General features: G+C 49.6%; 1 protein-coding gene across 1 annotated transcript in view; it reads left to right on the forward strand.

Annotated features, from left to right (window-relative positions):
* The window catches only part of Ube2ql1 (ubiquitin conjugating enzyme E2 QL1), a 40,066-nt gene extending 19,940 nt beyond the window's left edge, over positions 1–20,126 (forward strand). The window contains exon 2 of the mRNA XM_042261347.2: positions 18,753–20,126. Within this exon, the coding sequence (XP_042117281.2) occupies positions 18,753–18,884 (132 nt within the window). The 3' untranslated portion in view covers positions 18,885–20,126. The remainder of the gene's footprint in view (positions 1–18,752) is intronic.
* Positions 20,127–21,484: the final 1,358 nt, after the last annotated feature.

The raw sequence follows: 21,484 nt of genomic DNA on the forward strand, positions 1-21,484 counted from the left end.
CTGCCCTTCTTCTTCCCAGAATCCTCTGTGTCTGGCTGTCCCACCTACACTTCCTGCCTGGCTACTGGCCTGTCAGCTTTTTATTAACCAATAAGAGCAATACATATTCACAGTATACAGAAAGATTATTCCAGAGCATAGAATATCTTGTTTATTAGTGTGCACCTTGCATCTGTTCCTTAGAATATCCCCAAACATCAGAGCCAGTCTGCCACCAAGGCCCAAGAACAGACTATCATCACCCTTTTGGCTCCCAGCAGAAACTGATAGAGTCAGTGCCTCCAGTCACACTTTCATCTGTGTTCTTCTCATTTGAATTCTCCAAGGATAAGGTAGGCTTGGTTTTATGCACTGAAGTCCACAGAGAGTAGTAAAGCTGCCAGAGGCCTGGCTGCATCTCCCGGGTCCAGCTGCTCGACTGCTTAGATGGTCCTAGGCATGTTTCCACACTTGGCTGCCAAGGCTGGCCAGTCCCAGATGTTCAGGAGAGTCTCCATAAACCTGCTGAGTCATACATAGCCTGTCAAGACAGTTAAGGCTTAAACATAGGCGGAGCTTGGGGAACCCTGCAGAAGAGGGCAAGGAAGGATTGTAGGAGCCAGAGGGGTCAAGGACACCACAAGAAAATGGTCCACAAAATCAACTAAGTGGGGCCTAAAGGGGCTCACAGAGACTGAAGCAACAATCATGGACCCTATAGGGTCTGACCTAGGCCCTTTGCATATATGATATGGTTGTATAGCTTGCTGTTCTTTTGGGACTCCTAACAATGGGAGCACAGATGGTCGCTGACTTTTTTGCCTACGTATGGGACCCTTTTCCTCCTACTGAGTTACCTCATCCAGTCTTAATATGATGGGATGTGCCTATTCTTATTGCAACTTAATATGTCATGTTTGGTTGATATCCCTGGGAGGCCTTCCCCCGCAAGAATCAGGGGTAGCTAAGGCTTGATTCTCTGTATGTGCATCCATACATATATGTATGCAAGTGTGTGTGAATATAGGCATATGTATGTATGAATCTGGGATATTTATAAAGTTAAAATGGATATTTAAAAATACTTATATAAATTTTTATTCAAATAGAATGCATATAGCTATTTACATCTTAACTTCAGGGAGATATCCCCAATGTTTGCAATACAACAATTAAAATGATCTTTAATTATTTTTCTTCCTTTTAATGTACTTAACCCTAAAAGGCAATTAAATGACCAATGGCATAAATGGATTTTGTCTATTGCTGCTGACTTTGGTCATCTGCCCTAAGGACGGCAACTGTTGAATGGAGAAATAGATGGTTCCCCAATTCCATCCTCCAGTGATGCTTATGATAAAGCTGGAGTGAGACCTTGCCAAAAAAACAAGAGTGCTGACTTTGAGGGAGCTGTGGTAAAAGGCTGTGCTGCCATTCTGGTTCATTGGGTGAACTAGCAATGAACACAGGATTTCTCTCTCCAAAGACGCAGAAGTACCCAGAAGACAGAACAAAGCATTTTATGGATGACCCCTCAGAAGGCATGTCCTCCCCACAAGTCATCTCTGCCCCTCCACTTGCCCACAGCTGTCTGGGTGCCAACAAGTCCACTCTAGTTTGGTGTGGTGGTCAGTATTAAGCTATGGTCCTTTCTGTCACTGTTAAAGGTTTGTCTCCTCCTGAAAGGGCCACGAAGATCCCGGACAGGATGACAGTGTGCGCGATTGTGGTGGCGTGTTGGTTGTCTAACACCTATAGCTCTCTGACTAGAGAGCATCCAGATTTTTATATGGGGTCTATGCAGAGGCCAGCTGTACACATGTGACCCACACACACTTACACAGAAACCCAGGGCCACTCCTGCACAGAGGTCTGGAGCTCACATGTCTTTCTGCCTATATCCACCAGCCTTCTTTCTGGTCTGTCACCTCTTTAAAGACTGCTAGCCCCAGCACACCCCACTGAAAGAAGAGAAGTGCCTTGGATGACTGAGTAGACAGCCTGTACCCTTCCCCGCCCTCAACAGTGTGCATAGTGCATAGACTACACTTCAGATTTCTTCCTGTGCTTCCATTCCCATAAACAAAGCCTCACAGGCGGGGTCCTGCATCAAAGGGTGGGGTCCGGCTGCTTACTGATTGGATGCATATCAGCAAATTGCCTCAGGAGAAGTTATCATGAACGAGCCCGTGACCTCTTCACGCACACCCTTAAACACTGAACTCTCTACTCTCACTGGTAAAACATGGCTCATTTTTAAACTTACATTTCCTTATGCTAGTGAGACTTGGCATCTGTGCATTAAGTTTCCTGGTTGCATGAGTTTTGTTACCAGTTTCTTAGAATTCCTTCCTTTCTAGATCTTTTCCCTGTGGGTTTTAGATGTTTCCAGTATTTCCTACATTTTCTCTGTTCTCCTCCTCTAGTGTTTTAATGGAGAATCAAACTCTGTGTGGGAAGTAGTTGCATATATCCATCTTTGGTGGTAAATGCTGCGTGTAGAGCACTTCTCTCCAAGCTCTCACAGAATGCACTCTGTCTTCACCAACGGCCTTCGATTTCCCTTCACCTGGAGTCTCTCTCCATCATGTGGGCAAAGATCAGCCTCACTTCTCTGCACACAGTGAATGACTTTCTTGTCCAAGCTTTTTTGTAGCTAATGAAAAAATTTCGATTATTTGCCAAGAACTTTACTCATGGCAGAAAACTCTGGTCCCAAGAGGTGAACAGGCCTGACCAATGACCTACACTTCAGAGCCAAGTCTATGCGGGTACAGCTCCTGCATCAGGTCCCCACCCTGACCCGAAGTGTGTGGGCATCGGGTCCGCATCCCTTCCTAGCTGTACCCACAAGGGACTCACATTGCTTGGCTTGCATTCCCTGTGGGAAGGGCCCATGCAGCCAGTCCAGTTGTCAAGGAGATAGAAATATAAGAATCACACAGCAGTTTGGGGGGTGCCAATGTTCCTTATCATATCACATTCTTCAAAAGTAGCCCGGCCCTTACCACTTCTGCATACTCAATTCTGCCATCATTAAATAGCAAAGTTAGTCTAGTATTGTGTCTCGGTGATAAGAAAACCCCTCGATAACGCAAGCACAAGTGAAACAAAGCCAGAGGGAAACTGACTGGGTCATTTCAAAGACTGGATAAAGCTGGTGTTTGTGAGCCTTTAAATCATAAAGCAATCCAAAGTCAGAACCACAATAACAGAACAGAGGGGAATTAACTTATTCTGCCAGTGTACAAAATACACCTGGATGAACTTTCCCATTGTGAGGAAAAGGGGAGTTTTGGTGGCTTTCTCCTTAACTCCTTTGGACGTCCCCTAACCCTCTCCACAATAGCTCCTCCATGGTGTCACCGGCAAACAGCCACCGCACTGCCCACTTTCAGCAACATCGGTAGATGTCTACTGTGAAACCCTAAGTGTTCTGAAATTGCTTACCTTGTGAAGGATATTCACAGAGACTCCGTGATCAGAACTTGAGTGTGGTTGGAGGTCCAACTCTGTGGGGCTAAAATGGCATGCGTGTGAGATCTAAGAGTACATGAGGCCAACATAACAATAATTGGTGAGGCCATGTTGGTTACCTGGCCGGCGCGGAGCCTGGGCTCTTGGGATGGCAACAGTGATGGTGACGTGTGTGGTGTGGTGAGAGCTGGCTATTCTGTAGCCCAGTGAGGCTGCTTGTCCTGGCTTATTGAAGCGGCATTGAAGGATTCCAGGAGTCCGTGAGGGGCTGACATTTCTGGTAAATGTTCAAGCATTATGCAGTCCAGCCCTGATTCCGGAACTAGAGAAAGATTTATGGTGCTGCCCCTCTACCACAGAGAAATTTTCTGACCCGAAGTCTCCAATCATTCATATGCAAAAGTACAACTCAATTAAAATTAGCCCAGCTATCACGTGTGAAACACCATGTGGGTCACATTGAGAAGTGGCGCTGTGTACGCCAACCTTCCAGCCATGGTATAAGGGCTGCACTCCCTGTTATAGGGGGAGAATTCTACAACAGTCGTGTGTCGCTCCATGAACTTGCCTGAGCACTCACCTGATGCAGGACATAGAGAGCTGTGCAGGGCTTGTGGAACTCAGTACCCGAGCAATGAGTGCAGATGTGGTCACTTGGAGTGAGAAGTGAACGCAGTCATAAACTCTACAACCCAGCGTTGCACAGTCTACAGCTGGCTGTGTGACTTCATGCTCCTTACATGGTGCCTCAGTTTCCTCTCACCAGGAGAGACTGTGGAATTCTCACCTGGATGAAGACTGGGAAGTTTATGCACATGCTCAGAGCAGGGTCTGGCACAAGCTTTCCAAAACCATGCCAGAGTATACAGTAGGTATTGTTCAAAGGTTTCCAGGGATGCTCATAAAATCAGGGGGGATTCTTTTTACTAATGTAATTCTTGCTCAAAAAGCAAAGGCTATATTGCCACATATTCATACAAATTAAGGAACAGTCAGAGCATAACCCCAGAAATGACTTGGAAATACTAGCAGCCATCTCAGTTATTTATGGAGAATGCCTTTTCTGTTTTATTAGGACAGAGAAAAAAATCAATTCCTCTGTTTTCTAAGCTTTTCAAAAGAGACTAGAGCCAGGCAGTAGTGGCACACACCTTTAATCCTAGCAGCACTTGGGAGGCAGAGCCAGGTAGATCTCTGTGAGTTTGAGGCCAGCCTGGTCTACAGAGCGAGATCCAGGACAGGCACCAAAACTACACAGAGAAACCCCCCCCCCCAAAAAAAAGGAGAGAGAGAGAGAGAGAGAGAGAGAGAGAGAGAGAGAGAGAGAGAGAGAAAGGCTAGAAACTGGAATTTAGAATCAGCTTCTTCGCTTGATTGCAGTCTTAAATCTATTTTATGATCATAGAACACGATGTTTTAGACTGAGGTCTCCGACTTGTTTCGGCAACACTCACTAAGCCGTTTCGGGCCCTAGCTCTGCCCTGTTTCATTGGCAACATGAAAAAGTGCTGGGTCTCATTTACTCTGGAGCCAGCCCCGGTTGCTTGGAGGCACCTGGATGACGCTGCCAGCAGATTAGAAAGAGCTTTGAAAGACATAGCGCAGCCCTCAAGTCATTTCTTCTCCTCCAGCTGGTCGCAGCACACTGTGTGACTGGTATTTTCTTTGTACTCCAGGCTCTGAATTGCACAAGACACCATGTTAGTCCACAGTGAGGGGTAGGAAGGCGACGTGGGTGGTGGCGGTGGAGGAGTGACTGGAGGAGGCTGGGGTGGGATGGAGGGAGCTTCATGCTCTGGCTATAAAATAGAATATTCCGGTCATTGCCGGCTAGGGCCAGGAATCCACAGCCGTACAGGACATGCGTGCCCGGAAGGCATGGGGAGAGCAGGCAGAATAACCTAGAAGCACCGAGGATCCCCACAGGAAGATGCACGGGCCTCCAGGACTTAGCCTCTGCTGGTGGCTGCTGGATTTCGCAGCCAGGCCTGCCATGGAGCAGGCTTTTGGCAATAGAGTGATTCTGTATTGGGATGACTCGTGCTAAGCGCATCACACCCACTTAAATGACTCGAAATGAGCCCTTGGGGGCCTTTGGAATCAGGGTGGTGAGCAGTCTGCTGAAGCAGCTGGGATCCCTGGGATCGGGACTCAGGGGGGGGGGCTCCCCCTCCTCCTTGCAGCCTGAGTCCTAGCAGGGAGGGGAGTCTTCACTCCTGCCTGAGGAGTGGATGCTTGCTCTCACCTACAGCCTGCCACCTCATTAGCGCCTCATTAGCAGACACTGCACAAAACAATCCAGAGGGTGCTCTGGGGGCAAACGTATCCAATGCTTACGGCTTCTTCTTGTAGGGAGTTTGGTCATTAAAAGTTTCTCAGGGCCTAAAGGTCCAATTTTCCACAGGGGGGGAGGCATCGGTTTTAAGAAGGGGTTTGGAGCTTGCCCTCTGGGTCACAGAGAGGCTGAATTCTTGCTGCCTCAGATAGGACTCCCCTGTGCTTGCTCATTAGGGAAATGGGCTGGTGACCAGTGTAGTCTAGGCATGAGGTTCAAGGCCAAGGGCAGAGGCCTTGGACAAGTGTGCTCCTGAGCTCAGCTTGTTTGGGAGAAAGGGCCGCAGGGGACAGAAGTACCTGTGAGCCACAGCATGTTTGTGACAACACTCTGCTGTCCCTTTAGGGGCCTTCAACCCACTTGCTAATGACAGTTCTCTCAGCAGGAAAACATAGTTGGCCTTTGTGATCCTCACCTCACCTGTCCTTGTTAGACACTGCCCTCCTGGCTATCAATAAGTAAACCAGTGATCCCCGCCAACTCCAAGAATTACAAACCCCACCCCCACCAGAGTCTACCCAAGGTAGCCACACATCTAAGCCCTTAGAGCAGTGGCCAGCGTTGATACTGAAGTTTCTAGATCTTTGACAATTTAGGCTCTTCTGGGGCATCAAGGGCATCAAGGTGGATCCACCTCTCATGCCCACACCCACTCAGCCACCCACATCCCTCCAGAGAGGCAGTAATAACCACAATGTTGCCTCAGACTGTGCACCTTCACATACCTACTTAGACTCACTAAAACACCACCACCTGAGCTCAGCCCTGGCCATGATCTCCTCTGGGTCCTGCTGATGTAGACACAGACACTGCAAGGCCACTGTGAATTCAGCTGTGGCAAAAATCCTCCACAGTCGTCCTGAAGCCCAGCCCTTCATGCTAAAGTAGACCTGTAGCAGCTTGTTGTCATTGTGAGGGACAGAAGGGAATGCCTACGGAAGCCGCCCTGTGTCCCTCCCCCAGCATAGCTTTGGCTGCACCGGGCATGCACTCTTGCCCAGAAGATGGAGTACTCCACCAGGCGTCAGGGTGACATTGCAGACTTTAGAGAAACAGCTCCATGAAAGTTGCTGTAGCTTCTTTTACCATGAGGCGTTAAAAGGAGACACATTGGGAAGAAAGTCGATCATTTGGATCTTAAAAGATGTCCACTCTGAGACAAGGAGAGTGACCTGGTGACGTGTCTGGATGGAGTGGAAGTGGCATTTGGATAAATGGTGGAGACTGAAGCTGTAAATGTCATGTCCCTAAACACAGTGGTAAACTAAGTGGACTGTTGACAGAGCATGGGAGGCTCTGTAGAGACTCCCAACATTCACTGTTCTTCCCCGAGGCTCAACCCTTCCCCACAACATGAGTTCAGTCTTCACCTGATGCTGTCTGAAAAAAGCCACACCTGGGACACCATGCTCTGTCCCTGCAAACTGTGCCACAACACCTGGTGGGCTTCTGCCCAACAAGTGTGTGGATATGTGTAATGGTTGAAATTCAACTTCCTGTCCTCAGGGACACGTTTGGTAAAAATACATGAAATAAATGTCCATACAGTCCCGTTGCTGTGTTTGTATGCCAAGAACAAGTTATTCTAAAAGAGTAGTGTGTATTTTATGTGGTGTGTGCCCAAATCATAACATTTTCTCATTTGAATTTTCCAGAAAACATATCTCAAGTGAGTTTTATTTGTTTAATGCCACAACTCTTTCCCCATCTGCAAACGCGGGTGCTGTGATATGCAATGTGGACTTTCTCTGTCGTTACAAGTCCTGTTGCTGACAGAACAGACCACAGCCGTGAAATGTCACAGCAAGTGCAAAGGCAGACCCGCGCCTCAAGGTTAAAAACCATCTGCGGAGTGAATTCCAGGCTGCCCTGCTGCCTGAGAAATCCCGTTCTCCTTCTTAGTGCATTTTTTTTTCTAGAACAATTTTCCTCCAAATCACGGCATTCTGCGAGCAGGAGCAGACATCAGAGCGTGGTCACCCTCTCTTAGTGCACACCAATCCCCTGGCACTCTCTGCTGTCACACTCTCTAGTACCATCTTGGTCCCCCTTGTTTGGGAGGGGTTTCTCTTCAAAGGCATTGCCTATCTATTGTCTGTGCTGAGGGAACCAATTAGCAGGAGCTGTGAAATAAAGAAATGTTCCAATAGCTTGATGGTAGAGAGTGATCAAGTCAACGGCAGCTGAAAGGGGGAAGAGTCTGGGGGTCACAGACAAGCATAGTCCTGCGTGGGGAAGAGTGAGCCTTGTCAGTGTCCAGCTTTCTGTAGGGAAAGGGCAGAAGGCAGGAAGTGGGAAGGGTGAGTAACTTTGATCACATGTGTCTCTCTGGAAACCATCTGCTCAGCTGTGTATATCCCTAGGGGATGTGTCCTCCCTGGAGACAGAGACGGTGTATCCTCTTCCACAGTGTGGCTAGCCGTGGGTCCATCTACTTTTATGTGACGCCCTAGGAAAACCCCTGGGTGGGACAAGGACTGCAAGAACAGATGGAGACATCCATGACGTGGTGGGCTTGCCGTGGGTGGGTGGGTGGCCCCAGGCTGGAATGAGCAAAGTTGTCCCCAACCCCAACAGGAGAAGAGGAGTAAGAACAAATGGATACAGACCTCTGCGGTGCTGGTGGATGGACGCTTGATTCTATTTTCTTAATGTGGCCCAAGGAGATGGAGAATGGAGACGTAAAACCTGCAGAAAGCGGGCCAGGATCTGAAGCGAGAGGCCAAATTGGCTGGGAAAGCATTGTTGTTCCTTGAAAGTTGCCATCAGACAGAGTCATCTTTGACTAGGGGACCAGAATTGTTGCTGAGAGCAGTGATAACATGGATAGCATAGTCTGTAGGCCTACCCATGAAAATGAGGTGGGCGTATAAGGATATTTTCATAACTGCCCATACAGAATCGAGAACTATAAAAGAAAAGACACAGGGTTGGCTGTGTATCCCAGGTTGGCCCATGTAAAGCAGTATCTAAAAGAAATGAAGAGGGCTGGGGATCTCGCTCAGCTGGCAGAGTGCTTGTCTGTCACACACAAGACCCGGGTTCTCCCCTCCAGAATCCATAAGCCAAATGTGTGGCGGTGCATGCCTGCAGTCCCAGCACTAGGGAGGTGGAGGCAGGAAGATCAGTCAGGGTCATTCCTTCCTTCATTTGAGCTTGGGGGCTAGATTGCGATACATGCAGCTCTACCAATGTAGAGTGCTTGCCCAGCATGTATGGGGCCCTAGGTTCAATTCCTAGCACAGCACAGAAATAATGATTCAGAACAGTGCCAATTACTCCTTATCTTGGAAGAGGACTGCCCTCGTACAGTGTTATCTACCAACTCAGTGCAGCCTGGAGTCACCTGAAAAGTCTCCATTGAGGAAGTACCTCTACCAGGATGGTCTGTGGAGACACATCTTGACTGTGAATCGATGCAGCAAAGTACTGCCCACTGTGGCATCATCATTTCCTGGGCAAGCGGTCCTGGCCCCTATAAAAGAGCTGGCGATGCATGAGCCCGAGAACAAGCCAGCCAGCAGTGTTCCTCCTCGTGGTTTCTGCTTCAAGTTCTTGCTTGGGTTCATGCCCTGACTCCCCTCAGTGATGGAGCATGACTGGAAGTGTGAGCCAAATCAACCATTTCCTCCCCTAGGCTGCTTTTGAACAGTGTTTTATCTCAGCAACAGGAAGGAAGCTAGAAGAGGTAACGTGAACAGTACCATGAACAGATCGAATCTCTGGGAAGACGGGGAAGGCCAGAAGTGTCAGTCAAGGCTGGGCGATCGCCGTGGCAAACTGGAGGTTTATGCATAGTGGCGATAATGAGGCACAGGCTTGGAGTTCTAGACTCAAAGGGGGGTTATCAATAGCAGGAGAGAGCTCCCTGGGGAAGGAGTCACGGAGAAGCCAAGACAGGAAATTTGTGGGGGATGGGGGTCTCTGCCTTGCTTGTCCTCTGTTCTATGGGTCACCCTAACTTCACAGCCAAAGACTCCTTTGTGAGAATCTGGCTGGGGTGTTCCGAGTTTTGTGACTTTAAGCGCCTCACTGATCTTTCTGTGTCTCGGTTACGTCACGTGTATAGAAGGTCACTGGGCCCAACTGCTAGGGTGTCCTGGCCTATCTCATGGGAGGACTGCCCCAGCCTGAGAACAGTGTCTGTCACACGGCGGGTCATGTCTCCCTTCCCTCAAGTCTTACTGTCTCTCCACTGTGGTAGGATAAACTCTACTGGACCCCACCCCGAGGACCTGAATGCTCAAGCAAAAGTGTGCTAGTGAGTCTCAAAACAGCAACTTTGAAATGATCATCTGATATCACGCACATTTTTAGCAGAAATGTTGCTTTTTCTGTGCTTGATTCTTCCAACAAAATACCATCTGTTTCGATGCAGACTCAACAATTGCTAGAACTTTCTTTAGGCTGGAGAGGAAAATGATGTTCTGTGTTTCTGAGACTCTGTGAAGTATGCCTTTGGCATTGCCGGCGGCTGGGGGATTTTTATGGCATTGTTAATTAAAGTGCCTTCACTTTAAAAGCCTCTCAGTGAACACCATCAAAATGTACACAAAACCAACGATACTTTCTCCTTCCAAGAGGTTTCACAAAATTAAGAGTGTACCTGAATCCATAAACGGCTTAAGAATTGGGGAAATATTTGGGACTGGGTTAAACAATCTGTTGTTCTGTAAGGTTTCTCTGTGAGGAAACATTTCCTCTTGAGTGGAGGGGCTTGCATTGAGATCTTCTCCTGCCTTGCACCGAACAGTCAGATTCTTACAAAAATGATCTATTATCTTCCCATCACGGGGATCTTAATCTGCCCATTGCATTCATTCACTCATTTATTCATTATTTCCTAAACTTACTATTTCAGCTGGAGGCTCCCTCCACCAGGCTTGCCAACTGAGGAGTAGGAAGCCCCATGCATTTGCCTTCCCAATGTCTCTAGCAGCCACTGGAGACTCTTCAGACGACAGTTACTTGACCGGTTCTTGGGGACTTTTGGACTGCCCGCTTAGGGCTCCTTTATGGATAAGCTGCTCTTTCTGTTAAAGAAACATATTTCTTCCCAAATGCAGCAACTACTAAAACATAAAAGTAGGAGAGTTCTCAAGTAGCCGTCTGCATTGGTTGAACTTTTCTCATCGCTGTGATCAGATGCCTGACACCAGAAGCCACTTGGGGTGTAAGGATTGATTCTGGCTCTCGGACGGAGGTGATGAAGTCCATCATGGTGGGAAAGACAGGCAGAGCGGCTCCGTGGAGGAGGAAGCATCTCAGCAGAAGCAGACCTTGGTCCAGAACAGCCTTAGGGCTTGCCCCCAACCATCTGCTTCCTCCAGCTCTTGAAACAGCACCCCAATCTGGGGACAAGTGTCCAAATGCATGGGCTTGTAGGGGACATTTCACATCCAAACACTGTCACTCATTTAAGGCTCCTTAAGAGCTGGCGCTGTGGGTGATTTGGGACCACGTGTGTGTCCTCACTTGCTCTCTCCATGGACCACAGAAGTTCATCCCTATAGTGGTTATTGACACACAGGACAAGGAGATCACAGGGCCAGGCGAGGGGGACTTCTGAGAGGCTTATGGTCCACGAGAGAGTGGAGGCAGGCTCCTCCCCTCCCTCCCATCTGTCCTGTGCACCCTCTTCACAAAAACTGTTTACATTCCTTGGTGTGAGAGCCAAGCCAGCCATGCCTACCCCTTCAGCCTGGAGTTCTGATTGATGTGCATCCCAAACCCAGCCAGCACAGACTTAGCACCCAGTCCTGGAAACCTGCTTTCCCCTTACACTGCTCTGGTATCCTGGCCTCACTGATCCCTCCCCCAAGTCCTGCCCACATATGTCTGCTTGGACTGACACAATGTTGCCTCTGCCAGGCTGTCACCCTCCTTCTTGAGTGACCGTAGCTAAGCTGACCTAAGCCCCAAGTCCAGTGAAGCACCTCCCCGGACAGGCATGCCAAAGACAGCCTGACCCAGTGTTCTGTCTAACCTTGTGCTCTTCCGGGCCTGACACACTGCACCCCACTGGGACTAGATGCTACTGGGACATGGAGGGAGGTCACTGTCTACCCACTGCCCCCTTTTAGTGTGCAGAGTTACATCCTCTGAAAATATATTACTATTCTTACCCAAAATGCTTTGGATATCAACTGCTTCAGATTTCAAATCGTCTGGAGCATCCACACCAGAGAGGGGTTTAAGTGAATCTGTTACAGGGTGTCTATGAAAGGAATCCTGAGCCACACTTGGCAGAAACCTTTTGATGAAATCCCATCTGAGAACACAGAAACCTGAAGCCCAGGTGCTGGGGATTGGAACTGAGCAGATGGGCTGACAGGAATCACCAGTGACGGGGTCACTGGAATGCTCTGGGTCCCCATCATGCTCAGTAAATCTTCCTCCAGCCTTTCCAAGAAGCCCTCCTCCATGATGTGTCCTGGGCCCCTCCAGAGGCCCTGACCATGATGCTCTTCCCTGGGTCTTGTCAAGGTCTTCTAGGGTACAGGGCCTCCAATCTCAGCAGATCAGGCTCTTCTGTAACCTTTAGAAATCAAGGAATAGAATATCTGGCTCCATACGAGTCCTGAGGATCTGATGAAGTGGCCTATGTGAAAACAGCCAGGCAGCAGCTGTTCACTAGTAACTGTGGGTCTGAGACCGTCTTCCAGAGACGTGAGGGAAGCCAGCAATCCGGGATTTTCACTTCAGACAACCCACACTGGCATTCCAAAGCAGCACATTTGCACCAAGGGCATGCCCCCACCATCTCAGGCCCCTCGGTCTCTGTCCTCCTGACCCTCAGTGTTGATTGCAGTTGCAAAGGGTGACTAAGCCTGGGCCTAGATGCAGAACTGACTGACCTCCAGACTGATCCATGCAGCCTGGGGCTCCCCCAGTTCAGCAAGAAGCTGGCCTTGAGGTCACTGCTGGGCTCTAGGCAGTGGTCATATCCCTTCAGGGAACTTATTTGTCCCCACAGTTTGGAAGCCACCACTACGGTGTTCCACTTGCACAGACTCACCTATGACAAGCTATGTGCCTGTGCACATTGACACACACACACACACACACACACACACACACACACACGCACGCACGCACGCACGCACGCACGCACACGCACACGCACACAAGTGTGCATTACAGATACTCATGTATATGAGTGACATACATGCACTCACACATGCATGCACACATACTCAGGTCATGCTAACAGCTGCATGTGCTCCAAGCCCTTCCATCTGATGCCTCGGTTTACCCCATCCAGAAAGGTCTCTTTCCTATGGTTTAAGTGTCCTTTGCTGTGACTGAGCAGCTGGTTTCTTTGACGCAGTCTTATCTGTGTTGTGTCCTACCTGCCCCCTTTGTAAACTTACAAATGGATTTTGCTGAGTATTTGCTTTGAATTTCCAACCTTAAGAGAAAGTCAGCCCCCCCGCCCCCCCGGCCCTCCCCCCCGCCCCCCCCGCCCCCGTGGGCCTCCTTTCAAGTTTCCAAGCGCCTGGTGTCCCGTTTTCCTTCAAGCCAGGAGCCGGTGAGGGTTATGCGTCTCCCCAGGGAGTCGTGTGACAGAGAGGAAGCCTGGGGAAGAGCTACCCAGGCTTGGAAGCTGTGCTGCAGCACATGGCTCCTGGATGCCAGAAACCAGCAATTACACTCCTAAAGGCTTTGAAAGGAAGGCTCAGCTCTGGAATTAGGGCTCAGAAAAAAATGCTCAGGAGCCCGGAAATTCTACAGGAGGAATCTGGAAACATTAATGTACACTCAAAACCCACAGACAAAGGGAGCACAAATACCAAACAGGGTTATTTATAGATAAAAACCTATGGGAGTGAGCAATACAGAACTGAGATGTTCACGTCCAACAGTTACAATGGACACGAAAAGTCCGAGAAATTAGATAACACGACGATGCATCCGGTCTGCATGAAGGCAGTTTTATAACAAATAACCTGAGTCATAATCTCCACTTTAAAAGACAGAGTTTCTGTGACTGTTTCGAAAGGAGGCAAACTGACGACGTGGTCTTAAAGGACGTGGACGGCACGGTGACTTGACAGTAATGACCCGTCCACCGCTTTGCACTTGAGTCTTTTTGGAAACCCGGTGTCTTCTGATACGACGTGATGATTCTTTTACAGACAACAAGACTGAGAGCTGGTGACTTGCCCTGGCGTGCACGTGTGGAGGGAGGGCTGGGATAAGGACTTACCAGCAAATCGGCTGATTCTACTCCTCCCCCACTCGGCGTGTGTACGTATGCGTAAGCATACACACATGTGTGCGTGCCTGCGTGCGTGTACCACGCAGCCTAAAAATTCCATATGTAAGCCCACAGAGCATCTGCCCGTGGCTCCCAGAGTACAGCGGTCTATTTTAAGCCTTTACTTAGGGCTGCATTTCAAAACTAATTCCAGTACCACCAACAAAAATCTCTGGGGACACAGGCATCGATCGTCACACCTTTTCTCCTATGTTTTTGGTTATGAGTCTAGCCTTGAACGGCTGAGCCATCCCTCCAGCCCCACACCTTTTCTCGGTGCTCTCTCCTTCCTTTCTCCTTTTCCTAAGCTGGGCTGGAAGACATTTAGCATCTGACTCAGTCCGGCAGCCAGCACTGCTCCCAGTCCAGAAACATGGCTGCATGTATCTGCTGAACAGTAAGGATGGGCCCAGGCCCCTTTGCTTGTCCCTAAGCCAGATATCAGTTGGTAGTGAAAGTTCTTCCAGGACATCTGACATTGTCTGGTCAAGAACACTGTCATACGGAGCATCTAGTGGGATGAGGCCAGGATGATGCTTATACCTACTCTGTACGGAATAACTCACAGCAGGTTCACCCAGCCCCAGTGCCGCAGCACCAAGGAAGCCACAACACACTTCCACCCTCATCGTGTCCAGATGATGGTCCCAAAGCTCCTACAGGTGGCATCACTTCGTCTTCTTTAACCCAGTGCCCAACACACTGAATGAATGAGGCCACAAGGCCACTGAGGGTAACCCTGGCAACTGAGGGTCAATGTGTAGGTGGGCACAGCAGAAACTGTGCAGAGTTAGAGAACCTGTCTTTGGATTCACCTATTCGCCTGTTGGCTGCATGGGAATGTCTTCGTGTTTAATCGCATGGCTGCCCTCCCACCTCCCAAAGCCAGAGCCTGGTAGGTAAAGTGTCAGCTGTGTGAGCCTAAGACCCTGAGCCTGACATCCAGAAGCCATGTAGAAAAAGCATGGTGGGGCATGCTTATAATCCTAGTACTGGGGAAGCAAAGATGGGAAGATGGCTGGGACTCACAGCCAGCTCAGCCTCATCAGCGAGTTCCAGATAAAGTGAGAAATCATATATCAAAATGTGAGGTGGGAGGTGCCTGAGAAATGACACCCAAATTTGACCTCTGGCTTCTGCACAGGCACGTGCACACACACACACACACACACACACACACACACACACACACACACACACACACTTTTTTTTTTTTTTTTTTTGAGACAGGGTTTCTCTGTGTAGTTTTTGGTGCCTGTCTTGGATCTTGCTCTGTAGACCAGGCTGGCCTGGAACTCACAGAGATCAGCCTGGCTCTACCTCCCGAGTGCTGGGATTAAAGGCGTGCGCCACTGCCGCCGCCCCGCTCACATCTGTATTTTTTTTAAGCCTCCAGCAAAGCAAGATCAAACCAAAGGCACACCTAGTGGTTTTGTTTCTCGGGTGCAGGTCTGGCTCCTGTGTTCTCATTTTTCATCACTGTCCAGCTGAGCCCCTAAAGACTGAGGAGGCCAACACTGTGTTTCCCTGGCACCACCTTAACAACCTGTAGCTCCGGAGAGAGGAAGAACACCATGAATGTTGTCATAGACTCTGGAGGATGTCACCAAGCTCTCCTAGTGAAGGGCGAAGAGCGTCTCATCCACGTCTTCTCTTGTGAAATGCAAGTAAAGATAGTTGACAAGAAATGAGAGTTATTCAAGAGAAATATCTGTTATATGGAAACAGACTGGGAAGATGGATGCTCTGAGGATAAGACAGACAGTCCTTTATTGTATCTCCTTCACAGTTCTCCGTGTTTCCTGTTCCTTTTCTTGTCTCGGTGAATCTGTAACAAGCGCTTGGTTAACTGTTCTTGTCGCCGCTACCAAAGTAAGTCCTGGCGAACGGAACTTAAGGAAAGGCGGGATTGTCTGGGCTGGCAGATCCAGGGTACAGTCTACCACCACGGGGAAGTCGTCACGCCAGCGGGAGTGTGAGGTAGCATCCCATCCTGCACTCTGTGAAGAAGCTGGGAAAGTTGAGTGCTGGATGCCCGGCTGGCTTCCTCCTCTCACTCAGTCTGGGACCCCCGTTCCTGGGATGTTGCCAACCACATTCAGGGCTGAGTCTTACCACTCACTCGGCTTATGCAATCTGGAGACTCCCTTACAGACTCAGCCGTGGCCACAGGACGTGTGGGAGAGGGGGGTCTCCTCTCCCTGTCTTGTGGCACTGCAGGCCACACCAGTGAAAACCACTCAGCCACCGGCAGAACCGGGAAAAGAAATGCTGCTTTCGGAATCTAATGTTGACCTGTGTGATACTGAGGTGGCCAGCAATCTGAAGCGGGCAGGCCGTGTGTGTGTGTGTGTGTGTGTGTGTGTGTGTGTGTGTGTGTGTGTGTGTGTGTGCTCACGGCAGGGCTGGGAGCCTCTCGCTGGCAGCTTAGTGGGAAGCAGGCCCTGAGCAGCAGGCTTCTGGCAGCCTCTCTCCGGCCGTCAAATTGACTTCGCACTGGACTCTTCTGTGTTCATGATCCTCCCGGGAAGAGAGAAAAGCAACAAAGGACCACTTGTTCCACTGGGGGTTGGTTGGTTGTGTCTTGTAATAGTTGGGACTTTCACAAAGAATAGGCCAAGTTTATGTTCGTGACAAAGCCACTGAATATTCCAAAATTGCTGCAGGCCTGTTTGTCTGGGTCCTTTTATTCAGAATTCTCAGTCAGATCATCAGTCATCAGTACCATACAAAGGAATAAAAGAGATGGTTAAAATACCCACATTATCTCAAATTGTCCGCCCCGGTGGATGTATGAACCAACTTTCCTGCAGAAACACTTCCCCCCATGTCTGATGCCAAAGCTTCGGACTTAGACCGCAGCCACGGCTGTGCAAGTTCTAGATCTTGGTGGCCCCTTGTTATAGGGTATAACCACCCTTCATGAAAGTGTCAAAGTATATAATTAAGCATGGAGCTCATACCCTGGCGAGACTTAGGGACATCGTTACAGTCATCAGGCAGCTGCTCCCTCCCCTCCCCTCCCCTCAGGTCCTCTTTCTCTCTTTGAAAGCTCACTTGGTCCGACTGGAAGCCTTTATAAAGGGTGTCAGGTGTCCTGGAGAGCAGGGAGACAGCAGTAAGCCAGAGTGCCATTGGGAATGGGGCCACTGGACAGGGAGAACACCCCTGCCTGGATTTCTGCCTTGTGACTAGGAAGGTCCCATCGGACTACAAGTGCAAGCTCTGAATTCACACGTGCAAGCTGCTCTTCCATCCTCGGGTTTCCAGGGCCTGCACCCCTGGCCAGTCCAGCGCCTCTCACTTGGCTTATCAGAGAGAGCTAGGGTTGCAGCACGCTTCCCGCCTCTGGCCCCACAGCCTGGGCGGAGGCCACCTCAGTGCATGGGTGGTGAAGCAGGGCTGTGGTGTAGTTTGGAGACCTGACTCCAGTTCAGGGCCCAGTACATGCACACAGTCACACTGTGACATCAGTGTAGCACCCCAGGAATACACAGAACCTGTTCCATTGCCAAGAAGTCGTGGGCAACTGGAGGCAGGTGGCCGGCTGATGGAAGGCAGTTGTGTCTTTGGGGGTGTTTGGGCCCCATCTGTGTATAACATGTGCACGGTTGCTCAAAGAGAAAACTAAACCCCAGGAAAGCTTGACCCTGGTTAGGAGTGAGCATGTCCACAAGGCCAAAGGCGACAACTCAGGTGAGCAGTCACTTAAGAGCCTAGATGACTAAGAGCCACAGCAGGCTATCCAGGAAGGACCCACTGCCATCCCAACTTCTGGTGACAAACCACAGGCTCCTCTTTCCTCATTTCTCATGGCCTAGCAGGCATGTCCACCCCTCTGCCTTCAGGCTGCATGTGGCTGTGAATTTGACCCAACATGAAAGCATAAACTTACTGAAAACATTGTGAGACATTTTTGCATCCTTTTTGTTACTCAGTTTTGTAGTTTTCAAAGAGTAAACTTTGTAGATGAGAACATGTTGTCATCTATCAAATGGTTGGACACACCCAGCTTCTTCTCTGAGTCTTCTCAGCCACCTTAAGGTGGAACAGGTTATCTGGTCCACTGTATGACCCGGTCTTCAGTCCTTCAGAACACACACAGTCTTTTTGAGGAGATGGTTCTGACCTCTGACCCCCACCTGCCTCCCAAGCTATATAATGCTTGAAATGACAGGAATTCAGTAATTGCTTCCAAGCTTGGTTTTAAAATTTTAGTTTTTAATTGCATTGTGAACACATAATATACTCATCTATATATAAATGTATTTATTTCCATGGCTGTCAAAGAAAACCCGGAAGTTACACTTGAAGCGGTCCAGTGAGAAGGCTTCCATCTGAAATGATGCTCTTCTCCTACGGGATCCTTCAACTGTGTTTCAGGATTGCAGGGAGGCTGCCTTCCAGCCTCACAGACTGAACCAGTTTGGATAAAGCTGAGGCTATGGTTTGGGGGGGGGGGAAGTGTCTGCACCCCCAAAAGGTTTACAGTCTCTGGCTCTCCCTTGCGCTCTCTATCAAAGAAAGCTGTAGCCCCCCATCTGTTCCGTGAGAGTGCCCCGTCGTCCTTGCTGGGGGTCAACACATGGCCTCTGCTCTGACATCAGAAATGCCCACCACCGTATGTACCTTCAACAAACGGATCGGGAGACAGGTCCACTGCTGAGCCTCTAACCTGGTGTCCCTTTCCTTCTCACACAGGGTCGGATCTGCAGAAAAGCCGGCAAGTCAAAAAAGTCCTTCAGCCGCAAGGAAGCGGAAGCAACCTTTAAGAGTCTGGTGAAGACGCACGAGAAGTACGGCTGGGTCACCCCGCCCGTGTCCGACGGCTGATGCCCGCACGCACCCGCGACGCTTGAGCAGGCCCGTCCACACTCCACCCTGCCATCTCCTCCCACCACCGCTGCGCATCTTCTACCCTTTTCTACTCCAGCCAGAACTGTGTCCCGAATTCAAAGGACACGCTTAAGTTATTTATGAACTGGTGTGTTTACGGAGAGAAAGAGCGAACTGTTCAGGATTGTGTTTCCATAATAAATGACCGTCGTCTCTAAGTCACTTTAGAACACATGTCGAGATGATGATGTTTCCCAGCCCCCCTGCCCCACCCCGGCCCCTCCGCCCGCCCACCTGTCCCATTGCCCTTAGCTTCTTTCCAAGACTGCAGCCCGGAGCCGCGGGCGGGAATCTCAATGCCCCGCCCACTTCATTTCCATGTGCAAGGCCTTGTTCCCAAGTCTGGAGCACCGCGCACCACCGGGCCCCCGCCGGCCCCTGTTGCGCTGTGCTCTGTTCTCTCTTTCTCTTCCTGGCAGGTCGACATAACTTGAAGACATATCTTTCTTTCTGTGGCCTGTGGTCCGCTGTGATGACATTTAGACCTCATTCATGCTATGACCTTTGGCTCATGAAAACACAAACCTTAACATTGCCGGGTTCTAGTGCTGACTTAAAACTACAACTGCCCACCTGATTAAAATGTGCTCCCTTGCTTATCTTGTGCTGTGCTGCTGTTCACAGGTCAACCAGTGCCATTGGATGAGAGGCGGGGGGTGCTGCGGTCGCCAGGGGGGGGTTTCAGGACCTAAGGTGCAGGCCCCTGGGGCTCAGAGCCGCAGACGGGCCAGAGGGAACATTCTCTTCAGACATTAGGGAATGCTCCACCCGCAGTGCGTCTGTGTCCGTCTCCTCTCAGCCACCAAAAGACAATTGCCCGTTCGCTGAGGTCATCGGACTCACTTTGTCTTCCGTGCTAGTGACAGGAGACACCAGAGCTGCCAAAGGACACCAAGTGACACACGGAGGACTTGCATGACCCGGTCTGTTACTTCACCCACCAGTCACTTGTGTGTCCCTGAGGTTGAGGCGAGAGCACCCTCACTGCGGTGTAAACTTCCTGTTATTTAATCTCACCACACTTTCATTTTGCTCTTCTGTTAAATTACCTAGACCTTTCTAAGGAACTCCGTGAAATGAGGAGATAATGTTTATGATAACATGCGGAAAAAGGTAAAATGTTCATTCCAAGTGGAAAATCTTATTGGACACATTTTAAATAAAATCATGCATACCTGACACCTGGCCTCCAGGATCAATTATTGTGAGCTAGCCTTCTACTGGAAGCCAGTCTTCCTTCCTCCCTCCCCTCCCCCCTTCCTTCCTCCCTCCCCTCCCCCCTTCCTTCCTCCCTCCCCTCCCTTCCTCCCTCCCTTCCTTCCTCCCTTTCTCCCTTCCTTTCTTCCTCCCTCCCCTTCTCCCTCCCCTTCTCCCTCCCTCCCTCCCTCCCTTCCCCCTTCCTTCCTTTCTCTGTCTGTCTGTCTGTCTGTCTGCCTTTTTTAATGTATATAGATGTTTTGCCTGTATGTATGTCTGCACCACATGCATGCCTGGTGCCTTCAGAAACCGCTAGAGGGCATCCAGTCCCCTGGAACTTGACTCACAGACTGTGATGAGCCACCAGGTGGGTGCTGAGAATCAAGCTCAGGTCCTCTGGAAGAGCAGTCAGTGCTCTTAACCACTGAGCCAGCTCTCCAGCCCCACTGGAAGTTTGTCATCTGCATTTAAAGTATTATTATTATTATTATTATTATTATCATTATCATTATCATTATCATTATTATTATTATTTCACACACTTCCAATCCCAAAACACATGTCAGGGCAACATTTGCAGGATGGAAGCATACCGTACGAAGCCGGTCTTGCAAACACCTGGTTGACTCAAATGGTTCCAGGGAGCCAACTGGAACCTACCAGAAAGCATGGCTGCAGGACTGGCCATGCTCAAATGGTGCCACTTTGGTTTTCCAACTGTGAAGGGAGAGCCAGCTTCTTGGCTACTTGGACAATGTGGGCTTCTCATTGCTCAAATGTGCTTAGAGACCCAGAAAAACTCATCTCAAAGGCCAGAGACTGGCTCTTCCCGGTGTGCCTGGGAGCCAACCAAATATACCCAGTATAGTCACTTTGCTTCTTATCACTTTTTCTTTTTTTTAAATTAAGGAATGTTTTCTTCATTTTATATACCAATCACAGATTCCCCCTCTCTTCCCTCCTCCCGCCCCTCCAGACTTCCTCCTCCAACTCCCCCACCCCAAGAAGGTAAGGTCTCCCATGTGGAGTCAGCAGAGCCTGGTACATCCAGTAGAGGTAGGACCAAGCCCCTTCCCTGCCTCAAGACTGGGCAAGGTGTCCCACCACAGGTAATGGGCTCCAAAAAGCCAGCTCATGTAACAGGGATGGACTCTGATCCTACTGCCAGGGGGCCCCTTAAGCAGACCAAGCTGCACAACTGTCTCGCTTATGCAGAGGGCCTAGTTTAATCCCATGGAAACTCCACAGCTGCTAGTCTAAAGTTCATGAGTTCCCACTAGTTTGGTTTGGTTGTCTCTGTAGGTTTCCCCATCATGATCTTGATGCCCCTTGCTCATAGA

This window comes from Peromyscus maniculatus, chromosome 15 (genome assembly GCF_049852395.1).
Source record: "Peromyscus maniculatus bairdii isolate BWxNUB_F1_BW_parent chromosome 15, HU_Pman_BW_mat_3.1, whole genome shotgun sequence".
In the NCBI taxonomy this organism is placed as follows: domain Eukaryota; kingdom Metazoa; phylum Chordata; class Mammalia; order Rodentia; family Cricetidae; genus Peromyscus; species Peromyscus maniculatus.